The sequence below is a fragment of the Bos indicus x Bos taurus genome, chromosome 28 (assembly GCF_003369695.1).
Source record: "Bos indicus x Bos taurus breed Angus x Brahman F1 hybrid chromosome 28, Bos_hybrid_MaternalHap_v2.0, whole genome shotgun sequence".
NCBI classification, from domain to species: Eukaryota; Metazoa; Chordata; class Mammalia; order Artiodactyla; family Bovidae; genus Bos; species Bos indicus x Bos taurus.
The window spans coordinates 10,154,281-10,166,471 of NC_040103.1; the positions used below are offsets into that span (position 1 = coordinate 10,154,281).

General features: G+C 38.1%; 1 protein-coding gene across 1 annotated transcript in view; it reads left to right on the forward strand.

Moving 5' to 3' along the window:
• The window catches only part of RYR2 (ryanodine receptor 2), an 830,352-nt gene that overhangs the window by 434,432 nt on the left and 383,729 nt on the right, over positions 1 to 12,191 (forward strand). Inside the window, exon 17 of the mRNA XM_027531123.1 lies at positions 11,096 to 11,191. Within this exon, the coding sequence (XP_027386924.1) occupies positions 11,096 to 11,191 (96 nt within the window). The remainder of the gene's footprint in view (positions 1 to 11,095; positions 11,192 to 12,191) is intronic.

Here is a 12,191-nt window from a genome sequence, read left to right on the forward strand (position 1 = left end):
ATTTCTTAAGTAACTTTAATTCAAAATACTCAATCATCCATGGAGGCACATTTTGGGGCAGCCTGCTCTGGGCCCTCACAGACTACTGTCTTAAATTCTCCAACAACATTCTGATGGGTTTTTTGTTGGTTTGTTTATGGTTGACAAGACTTAAGAGCACCTGAACATTTTAAATATCCTTCTGGATTCTAGTTCTATTTCCTCCCCATTTGTCAGTGTGGTTTAAGGCCTGTTCTCATAGTATTTCTAGGTTTTGAATGTAAATTCCAAGAAGGAATATAGTTTGGTTTTTTGTTGTGTCTCCAGCACCTAGAATAGTCCTTGATACAAAGCAGATAGTATTTATTGAATAATTTTTAAAATTTTATTATATTAAGATGGGCTCAATAAAGGACAGAAATGGTATGGACCTAACAGAAGCAGAAGATATTAAGAAGAGGTGGCAAGAATACACAGAAGAACTGTACAAAAAAGATCTTTATGACCCAGATAATCACAATGGTGTGATCACTGACCTAGAGCCAGACATCCTGGAATGTGAAGTCAAGTGGGCGTTAGAAAGCATCATTATGAACAAAGCTAGTGGAGATGATGGAATTCCGGTTGAGCTACTTCAAATCCTGAAAGATGATGCTGTGCAAGTGCTGCACTCAATATGCCAGCAAATTTGGAAAACTCAGCAGTGGCCACAGGACTGGAAAAGGTCAGTTTTCATTCCAATACCAACGAAAGGCAATGCCAAAGAATGCTCAAACGACCGCACAATTGCAGTCATCTCACATGCTAGTAAAGTAATGCTCAAAATTCTCCAAGCCAGGCTTCAGCAATACGTGAACTGTGAACTTCCAGTTGTTCAAGCTGGTTTTAGAAAAGGCAGAGGAACCAGAGACCAAATTGCCAACATCCGCTAGATTATGGAAAAAGCAAGAGAGTTCCAGAAAAACATCTCTTTCTGCTTTATTGACTATGCCAAAGCCTTTGACTGTGTGGATCACAATAAACTGTGGAAAATTCTGAAAGAGATGGGAATACCAGACCACCTGACCTGCCTCTTGAGAAATCTGTATGCAGGTCAGGAAGCAACAGTTAGAACTGGACATGGAACAACAGACTGGTTCCAAATAGGAAAAGGAGTACGTCAAGGCTGTATATTGTCACCCTGTTTATTTAACTTCTATGCAGAGTACATCATGAGAAATGCTGGGCAGGAAGAAGCACAAGCTGGAATCAAGATTGCTGAGAAAAATATCAATAACCTCAGATATGCAGATAACACCACTCTTATGACAGAAAGCGAAGAGGAACTAAAAAGCCTCTTGATGAAGGTGAAAGAGGAGAATGAAGCAGTTGGCTTAAAATTCAACATTCAGAAAATGAAGATCATGGCATCCGGTCCCATCACTTCATGGGAAATAGATGGGAAACGGTGGAAACAGTGTCACACTTTATTGTTTTGGGCTCCAAAATCACTGCAGATGGTGACCGCAGCCATGAAATTAAAAGACGCTTACTCCTTGGAAGAAAAGTTATGACCAACCTGGATAGCATATTGAAAAGCAGAGACGTTACTTTGCCAACAAAGGTTCGTCTAGTCAAGGCTATGGTTTTTTCAGTGGTCATGTATGGATGTGAGAGTTGGACTGTGAAGAAGGCTGAGCGCTGAAGAATTGATGCTTTTGAACTGTGGTGTTGGAGAAGACTGTTGAGAGTCCCTTGGACTGCAAGGAGATCCAACCAGTCCATTCTGAAGGAGATCAGCTCTGGGATTTCTTTGGAAGGAATGATGCTGAAGCTGAAACTCCAGTACTTTGGCCACCTCATGTGAAGAGTTGACTCATTGGAAAAGACTCTGATGCTGGGAGGGATTGGGGGCAGGAGGAGAAGGGGACAGCAGGATGAGATGGCTGGATGGCATCCCTGACTCGATGGACGTGAGTTTGAGTGAACTCCGCGAGTTGGTGATGGACAGGGAGGCCTGGCATGCTGTGATTCATGGGGTCGCGAAGAGTCGGACACAACTGAGTGACTGAACTGAACTGAACTGATTGAAGGATAATTACTTTACAGAATTTTGTTTAAAGTGAGCGTTTTCTTGGAATTCTATAAATCTTCTAATCCATCTGTAATTTTCTGATTTTATATTTTGAGAAATTCTGAATTAGAGTTTAAAATACAAAAGCATGAGGACATGGAGACGTTAGGATACTAATAAGCAGTGTAGAATATTGTTAATAATGGTCTTTCAATACCTGCAAGTACTACTCTATTTCATATTCTGATTGGATAACAGTTTAAAGATTTAAAGATTTTTGTTGTTCAGTCATGTCCAACTCTTTGTGGCCCCATGGACTGCAACACATCAGGCTTCCCTGGCCCTCACCACCTCAAACTCATGTGCATTGGGTCGGTAATGCCATCCAACCATCTCCTCCTGTGTCATTCCCTTCTCCTCCTGGCTTTAATCTTTTCCGACATCAGAGTCTTTTCTAATGAGTTGGCTCTTTATATCAGGTGGCCAAAGTATTGGAACTTCAGCTTCAGCATCAGTCCTTCCAATGAATATTCAGAACTGATTTCCTTTACCATTGACTTGTTGGATCTCCTTGTAGTCCAAGGGACTCTCAAGAGTCTTCTCCAACACCGCAGTTCAAAAGCATCAATTCTTCGGCGCTCAACCTTCTTTGTGGTCCAATTCTCACATCCATACATCACTACTGGAAAAACCATAGCTTTGACTAGACTGACCTTTTTGGCAAAGTAATGCCTCTGCTTTTGAATATACTATTTAGGTTGGTCATAAGTTTTCTTTCAAGGAGCAAGTGTCTTTTAATTTCATGGCTGCGGTCACCATCTGCAGTGGTTTGGGAGCCCCCCAAAATAAAATCTGTCACTGTTTCTGTTGTTTCCCCATATAGTTTTTTTTTTTTTTTAATTCAGTCAACATCAGAAAAAATTCAGTGAACATGCATGTCGTTTATGAAACTTAGTTCAAAGTGTGCTTATAGTATTTAAGTTTTACTGTACTTAACCACTGATCTTACTCCATAAGAGACTAAATACCATTTATTCCTTAAGAGATAACATACATGGTAAGTTTCAGAGAATGCTCAAGGTTATAGTAAGACAGAGTATCTGATCTAAAGGAGCTTAAAATGTACTCAAAGAAGACCTGCAGACAATTGTATTATATTCACACTTTATTTAAACTTATATTTGCAGCACCAACCATAGCGCCTGATGCACTTATGTTAATATTTCTTAAATAAATGAGGAAAAGTAGTCTGATGGGTGAAAGGTTTTAACTTTCCTTCAGGCCAATTAGCCAACAATGACAAGAGTATTTTAAGGTATAGCATGCATGTCTTGCTTTGAAGAAACAACATTTGTCTTGAGTTTGTTTGTTTCTGTACTTAGAAACACCTTGTAAATTTGCCATTTTGTTTGGACATGAGAGCGGCTCTCTGGATTTCCCTTTTGGCTCGGCTGGTAAAGAATCCTGCAGTGCAGGAGACCTGGGTTTGATCTCTGGGTTGGGTAGATCCCCTGGGGAAGGGAAAGGCTACCCACTCCACTCCAGTATTCTGGCCTGGAGAATTCCATGGACTGTATAGTCCACGGGGTCGCAAAGAGTCGGACATGACTGAGCGACTTTCACTTTCACTATAGCATTAAACACATGTAAACCACTTTACGCATCCACATGCACACACAAACAATAGCAAATCCCTGCTATTGGACTTCAGCTGTGGCCTGATCCCTGAGGTTTCGTTGGCTTGGTCCATGTTCCAGCTTCATGAGCTGAGATGGGCTTAAGACTTGCCTTTGATATCTGTACACTTTGGGGGGGTTATTTGGTTACACTGTCTCCCACTTTCATACTTCTTTCTTATTATCTAATGTTTCTCTGAGGTTACATAGTATCTTAGTTATAGACTATCACCCCCTCACTCATATACACTTCCATTCTATTGAACAATTGTGAGTCATTTATTAAGTTTTTTATTTATAGAATTTATTACGCCTTCAGAAAGTCCTTGTGCAGGATCATATCACAGGGCATGACTTTTTCCTCCTAACTTCATTCATCTCCCCTCCCCCATTTTATTTTTTATTTTTTTGGCCACACATGTGGCACGTGGGATCTTGGTTCTTGAAGCAGGGATTGAAACCCTGCTCCCTGCAGTGGAAGTGCAGAGTCTTAAGAGTCTTAACCACTGGACCACCAGGTCTATCCTTTCCCCCCTGCTATAGAATAAGAAAATTTCCCCCTTTGACCCAAGAAGTCCCACACTTATCAATCAAGGTCTGTTTCCATCCCAGGCACCTACCAGAAGCTTTTTCTCAAAAAATCAGCTCTTACCGTCTAAGGAATATTCTAAAAAATAATATTCCTTCATTCTGTGTACATACTTACATCAAAATGGGCTCATATTCTCCATATCCTTATATAGCATTTGTTTCCACTGACTTCTATATTGTGGGCATCTTTCCTTGGCAGTAACTCTAAGCTGTCATCAGGCTTTAGTGCATGTATTCTACCCAACTGATGGGATGTGTCATCATTTATTTAGCCCACATTCAAGCTGTTTTCAAAGCTTTGCTATTATAAACAGTGTTAGGAAGAGTGTTCTTGCATTTCTCTGTATACTTTTTCATTACTTTAGAAACTCCCTTAACTGATTTCTTCAAGACTAACTTGCTGAATTTAGTAGATCACACTTTATCTGTAAAACATACTCTGCACGTGCACACACATGTATACTTGTCTGGATAATGTTGCAGAGGCATTCTAATAGAGTTAAGTTTTTTTTTTTTTTTTTAGAAGTACATACATTTTCAGAGTCTATGATGATCATCATATGTTTCACCTTTGACTTATTCTAACATATTTCTCTCTCATTGGAGTAATGAACCCACAACAAACTGTGGAAAATTCTTAAAGAGATAGGAATACCAGACCACCTGACCTGCCTCCTGAGAAATCTGTATGCAGGTCAGGAAGCAACAGTTAGAACTGAACATGGAACTACAGACTGGTTCCAAATTGGGAAAGGAGTATACCAAGCCTGAATATTGTCACCCTGCTTATTTAACTTATATTCAGAGTACATCATGAGAAATGCTGGGTTGGATGAAGCAAGCTGGAATCAAGATTGCTGGGAGAAATATCAATTACCTCAGATATGCAGATGACACCACCCTTATGGCAGAAAGTGAAGAAGAACAAAGGAGCCTCTTGATGAAATTGAAGAGGAGAGTGAAAAAGTTGGCTTAAAACTCAACATTCAGAAAACTAAGATCATGGCATCTTGTCCCTTCACTTCATGGCAAACAGATGAGGAAACAGTGGAAACAGTGACAGACTTTGTTTTTTTGGGGCTCCAAAAGCAGTGCAGATGGTGATTGCAGCCATGAAATTCAAAGATGCTTGCTCCTTGGAAGAAAACTTATGACCAACCTAGACAGCATATTAAAAAGCAGAAACATTACTTTGCCAACAAAGGTCCATGTAGTCAAGGCTGTGGTTTTTCCAGTGGTCATGTATGGATGTGAGAGTTGGACTATAAAGAAAGCTGAGCCCTGCAGAATTGATGCTTTTGAACTGTGGTGTTGGAGAAGACTCTTGAGAGTCCCTTGGACTGCAAGGAGATCAAGCCTATTATTGGTAAAGGAAATCAGTCCTTAATATTCACTGAAAGGACTGATACTGAAGCTGAAGTTGCAATACTTTTGCCACCTGATGTGAAGAGCTGACTCATTCGAAAAGACCCTGATGCTGGGAAAGATTGAGGGTAGGAGAAGAAGGGGACGACAGAGGATGAGATTATTAAATGGCATTACTGTCTTGATGGACATGAGATTGAATAAACTCTGGGAATTGGTGATAGACAGGGGGGCCTAGCGTGCTGCAGTCCAAGGGGTTGCAAAGAGCGACTGAACTGAACTGAATGCCCTGCTGATTCAGTTCAGTTCAGTCGCTTAGTTGTGTCCGACTCTCTGCGACCCCATGAATCGCAGCACGCCAGGCTTCCCTGTCCATCACCAACTCCCGGAGTTCACTCAAACTCACGTCCATTGATTTGGTGATGCCATCCAGCCATCTCATCCTCTGTCGTCCCCTTCTCCTCCTGCCCCCAGTCCCTCCCAGCATCAGAGTCTTTTCCAATGAGTCAACTCTTCCCATGAGGTGGCCAAAGTATTGGAGTTTCAACTTTAGCATCAGCCCTTCCAAAGAACACCCAAGGCTGATCTCCTTTAGAATGGACTATTTGGATCTCCTTGCAGTCCAAGGAACTCTCAAGAGTCTTCTCCAACACCACAGTTCAAAAGCATGCATTCTTCGGCACTCAGCCTTCTTCACAGTCCAACTCTCACATCCATACATGACCACTGGAAAAACCATAGCCTTGACTAGATGGACTGATAGTGATTTATAAATTGCCTCCTTGTATAAGATTTGGGGATATGTATTCATAGCTAAGAGTTTCCTTTAGTTTTCTGATATGCATACCCTCTTTATTAGGTGTAGATAGCAAAGTTATACTGTCTTGATAAATATATTGGAAGGGTTTTCTTAGTTTCTTTACTTTACTTTACTTTAACATAGCAATGACTTATTTCCTGAATTTAGAAAAAAATGTTTTTGACTTTGACATACTTCTAAATATTACTCATTGTTTGTTATTCTATTTAGATTTTCTTCTTTGGGTCAATTTTTATGAAAAAAATATTTGGAAGTCATCCTTTTTTCTAAATGTTTAAAAATTTCAGTACAGTAATAAGTGGCTGTGTATGATTCCTGTTCCTCTTAATTATGTCCTTTTTTTTCTTAATTAAAGTTGTTGGTATTTAGCTTATATTTTGAAGGGAGGGAGTCCTTGACAGTGTCGATCAGTCCTGTTATTTCAATTTATTACATAGATCACTTTTACTATTTCTAATTTATTAATTTCTACTTTTATTGCTCTATTTCTTTTTTCTGTTCTACTTACTTTTTATGTTCTTTTTGAATGTTTTGGAAGGAATGTTTAGTTAACATTTTTCACTCTGTTAATAGCAATTCAGTTCAGTTACTTAGTCACGTCAGAATTTTTGTGACCTCACGGACTGCAGCACGCCAGACTTCCCTGTCCATATTTCAACTCCTGGAGCTTACTCAAACTCATGTCCATCGAGTCAGTGATGGCATCCAACTGTCTAATCCTCTGTCATCCCCTTCTCCTGCCTTCAATCTTTCCCAGCATCAGGGTTTTTTCAAATGAGTCAGCTCTTCCCATAAGGTGGCTAAAGTATTGGAGCTTCAGCTTCAGCATCAGTCCTTCAAATGAATATTCAGGACTGATTTCCTTTACCATTGACTGGTTTGATCTCTTTGTAGTCCAAGGGACTCTCAAGAGTCTTCTCCAACACCACAGTTCAAAAGCATTCTTTATAGTCCAACACTCACATCCATACAGGACTACTGGAAAAACCATAGCTTTGACTAGACGGACCTTTCTTGGCAAAGTAGTGTCTCTGCTTTTTAATATACTGTCTAGGTTATTCATAAGTTTTCTTCCAAGGAGGAAGTGTCTTTGAATTTCATGGCTACAGTCTCCATCTGCAGTGATTGTGGTGCCCCCAAAAATAAATTTTGCCACTGTTTCCTTTGTTTCCCCATCTATTTACCATGAAGCGATGGGACCAGATGCCATGATCTTAGTTTTCTGAATGTTGAGTTTTAAGCCAACTTTTTCAGTCTCCTTGTTTCAATTTCATCAAGAGGCTCTTTAGTTCTTCTTTGCTTTCTGCCATAAGGATGGTGTCATCTGCATATCTGAGGTTATTGATATTTCTCCCAGCAATCTTGATTCCAGCTTGTGCTCTATCCATCCTGGCATTTCTCATGATGTAGTCTCATATAAGTTAAATAAGCAGGGTGACAATATACAAGCTTGACATACTCCTTTCCTGACTTGGAACCAGTCTGTTATTCCATATTCAGTTCTAAGTGTTGCTTCTTGACCTGCATACAGATTTCTCAAAAGGAAGGTTAAGTGGCCTGATATTCCCATCTCTTGAAAAATTTTCCACACAGTTGCTGTGATCCACACAGTCAAAGGCTTTGGCATAGTCAGTGATGCAGAAGTAGATGTTTTTCTAGAACTCTCTTGCTTTTTTGATGATCCAACCTATGTTGGCAATTTGCTCTAACTTTTCTAAATCCAGCTTGAACATCTGGAGGTTCACAGTTCGTATACTGTTGAAGCCTGGCTTGGAGAATTTGAGCATTTCTTTCCTGGTGTTTGAGATGAGTGCAGCTGTGCGGTGAACATTCTTGAAGGGTGAACATTCTTTTGCATTGCCTTTCTTTGGGATTGGAATGAAAACTGACCTTTCCAGTCCTGTGGCCACTGCTGAGTTTTCCAAATTTGCTGTCATAGTGAATCCAACACTTTCACAACATCGTCTTTTAGAATCAGAAATAGCTCCACTGGAATTCCGTCACCTTCACTAGCTTTGTTCGTAGTGATGTTTCCTATGGCCCATTTGACTTCACATTCCAGGATGTCTGGGTCTAGGTAAGTGATCACACCAGTGTGGTTATCTGGGTCATGAAGATCTTTTTGGTACAGTTCTTCTGTGTATTCTTACCACCTCTTCTTAATACCTTCTGCTTCTGTTTGTCCATACCATTTCTTTGTTTTATTGTGTCCATCTTTGCATAATAGTTTCCCTTGGTATCTCTAATTTTTTTTAAGAGATCTCTAGTCTTTCCCATTCAGTTGTTTTCTTGTATTTCTTTGCATTGATCACTGAGGAAGGCTTTCTTATCTCTCCTTGCTATTCTTTGGAACTCTGAATTCAAATAGGTATATCTTTCCTTCTCTCCTTTGTCTTTAACTTCTCTTCTTTTCTCAGGTATTTGTAAGGCCTCCTCAGACAATCATTTTGCTTTTTTGCATTTCTTTTTCTTACAATTAGAATGTTTATTTTTCCTTGAGTACAGTTGTGACCATCTACAGTTGGTTATGTAAGGTAGTGCCTATTTTTGATATTTGCTAGATATTCTAAAATTGTAGTATTGATTCTCTCATTGATTAAAAGTATTATTTTGAAAAAATTTTAAGCTTTTATGTAGGTTTTATTTTTGTTCCTGCTTTTCTTACTGGTTTCAAGTTTTATGTTTGTTTTTTATTTCTGATTTTGGGCAGATTATTTTGTTTCTGCTTTTCTTACTAATTTCATTAACATTGTTGTCTGAGAGCATAGTTTATATACCATCTTTGTTTGCAGTAAGTTTAATGATATTTTTCTCAGTGGCTTACTGTATGATTTTCTTAAATATTCCATGGTTGTTAAAAGGGTTTATTTGTGCATTATTAGTTTTTTTTTTTTCCTGCAGCATGTGGGATCTTCCCTGTCCAGGGATTGAACCCATGCCCCTTGTGTTGGGAGCATGGAGTTTCACCACTGGACCACTAGAGAAGTCTTAGTTTCTTCAGGATACCTTATCTCTCACTATTGACCTCTAGAAAATAGTTGATATCTTTAATTTTAATAGCCTGAGGCAGAATTAAAGGAGGGGGTTAAATTTTAAGCAAATGACACTTTATAAAGATTCAAACTCTTCACCATATACTTTCTGTCAGTTGCTATTGTTCTTGGTCAGGAAAAGATATTCTTATAGGTTAAAAGTAGAAGTCCCACTGAGCATGTCAGACTCCTGTAGCACACCTCATGCTGAACGTTCTTGTCCCTGGCATTTATCATTCTATGTGTATGTGTGTGTGTGTACCTGGTTACTGGCTCTTATTGGTTCCAGACCTGGAGGAGAGCCTAAGTAATTGAATGCATCGCCTTGTAATATTTGTACAAATGTTATGGGGGCTCCATTCACAAAAGAGCTTTTCTTATGTAGTTGAACAAACCTAAGCCTTCTTGTCTTTTGTGTCATTATTTCTTTTCTTCCTCTCAGGCCAGGTAACAGCTTTTGGGAGGAAGAAAGAGGAAATATGAAGGAAGCATTTTAGTTTCATTGAAACCTGTTGCTCCTAACAAGGAGATGAACAGGTGGCATTCTCAAACTTCAGTTCTTTAAACTACCTCCTGGCACTACCAGATTTTAAAATTGTGATTTTTTTCTTAAAGGAACATACTTTTCACATTAAATATATTATACAAAAACATCATTTGACATTTTTAAGCAGTTATACACTTTCTGAACAATCTTATGGGCATAAGAGTAGAATTTACATAAAATATTTACCATATTTCCTTTGAAATAACTGAATGATTTAGAAACATGAGTTTTAAATTGAGTATATCAATTAGGTTGAAAGATATCATAAAGGTAACAGAGGAATTTCAGATAAAATGGGTTTTTTGGTTCAAGAGGTGCAGAAAACACTACTAGGTTAAAAAAAAGGTTGAAATAGGTAACTTTACTGCAGAAATTAGTTTCTAGAGTCTTTCGTATGCATTGTGAATCTCTAAGTGGAAAGAAGAGATGCAGGGAAGGGGAAGGTTTTCAAACTCATTAGCTGTCTGCCCTCACACCCTGTTTTTTCCTGTAACAATTTGATGATACATCTTTGTATGTTTGTTACCCTTACCTGTTGTATCTCCTAGTATCTTGTGCTACATTTTCAGAAAAACTGATATTCTCTTAACGTCTTCATTATACAGGTGAGAAAATTGAACTCTAGGGAAATTAAATAATTTAGTCTCACAGCTAATTGAAAGCAAAGAGTATTAGAACCCAAGTGAGGAAAATTCATGGGGTCGCAAAGAGTCGGACACGACTGAGCGACTGAACTGAACTGAACTGAGGAAAATCCCAGGACTAGTTTTTCCATTACCGTTCATTATTACTTGAAATATGAAATGTGACTTTCTCAAAAATGTATTTCTTCTAGTAAGCAGTGTTTTTACAGTCCCCATTAATAATTATCAGTTCAATTTTATGTGTATATGTGTGTGTGTATTTGTATGTGTTTTTGGTATAAAATTAATGTATTGTGATTTTGATCCAATATTTTCTGCCTACTATGGGCTTACTTTGGTTTCGAATTAGAAAATCACATAACTGTAAAATCTGCTTTTTCTTTTGCAGCGGCATTAATTAGAGGAAATCGTAAAAACTGTGCTCAATTTTCTGGCTCCCTTGACTGGTTAATCAGCCGACTGGAAAGACTGGAAGCTTCTTCTGGTATGTTTTCCAATATCTCCTTTTAATGATATAGTATTCCTTTTTTCCTATTTTATGTCCTTTAAGATGTAAAAACAGATTCAGTGCAATATAAACATTTTCCTGTTACTAGGTTAAAATTTTTACTGATGGCTGAAATCATTGGTATTTTCATTAATTGTTTCTGAAAAGCAATGTAAGAGTATCTTCTTCATTTATAAAAGAATGAAGTTCAGAAAGCCACTGAAGTGCCAGAATTCCCATTATTTTTCAAATCAATTCTTCCTAATGTACTAATACATTGGTGGTTTAGTCATTAAGTGGTGTCCGACTCTTGTGACCCCATGGACTCTAGCCTGCCAGGCCCCTCTGTCCATGGAATTCTCCAGGCAAGAATATTGGAGTGGGTTCCCATTTCCTTTTCCAACTTAGCACCTTACAATACTCTACAGATAAAAATATTTGTTTGGGTGAATTGTTTTTGTTTTTTAGTTTAAGTGAATTTAATTTGAAAAAAAATAGATTGGTTTGGAATTCCCATTTAAAATTTTTCTTTAATTATGTGGACAGATTGGGGAAAAAAAATGGGTTTCTAAATCATATAGGATAATAGTTTATTTTTTAATTTTTTTGAACAATAGTATTTTTATTCAGAGTCAAATCATAATATGTGATTATTGTTACTAAGTTGGAAGATACAAAAGCATAGAAATGCTTTTTCAAAAGTTAATCATGTTCCCATCAACCAGAGATATTTACTGTTAGCATTTAATAGCATTTAACTTGCTATTCCAAGTCTTCATTCCTTTTACTTTGTATTGAAATTTGTATTTCTATAGAAAAGTTTGTAAATATAAGTGTACAGATCAGTTCGTTTTCACAAATAGGATGTATTTGTGTAACAACCGGTTAACAAACAGAATATTATCACCTATCAGAAACATACCCTGGAACCTTCTTCCAGAACCTTCTTCCACTCATTCACTCCTCTGCCCCAGCACCTAAGTATTAATGTCATAGA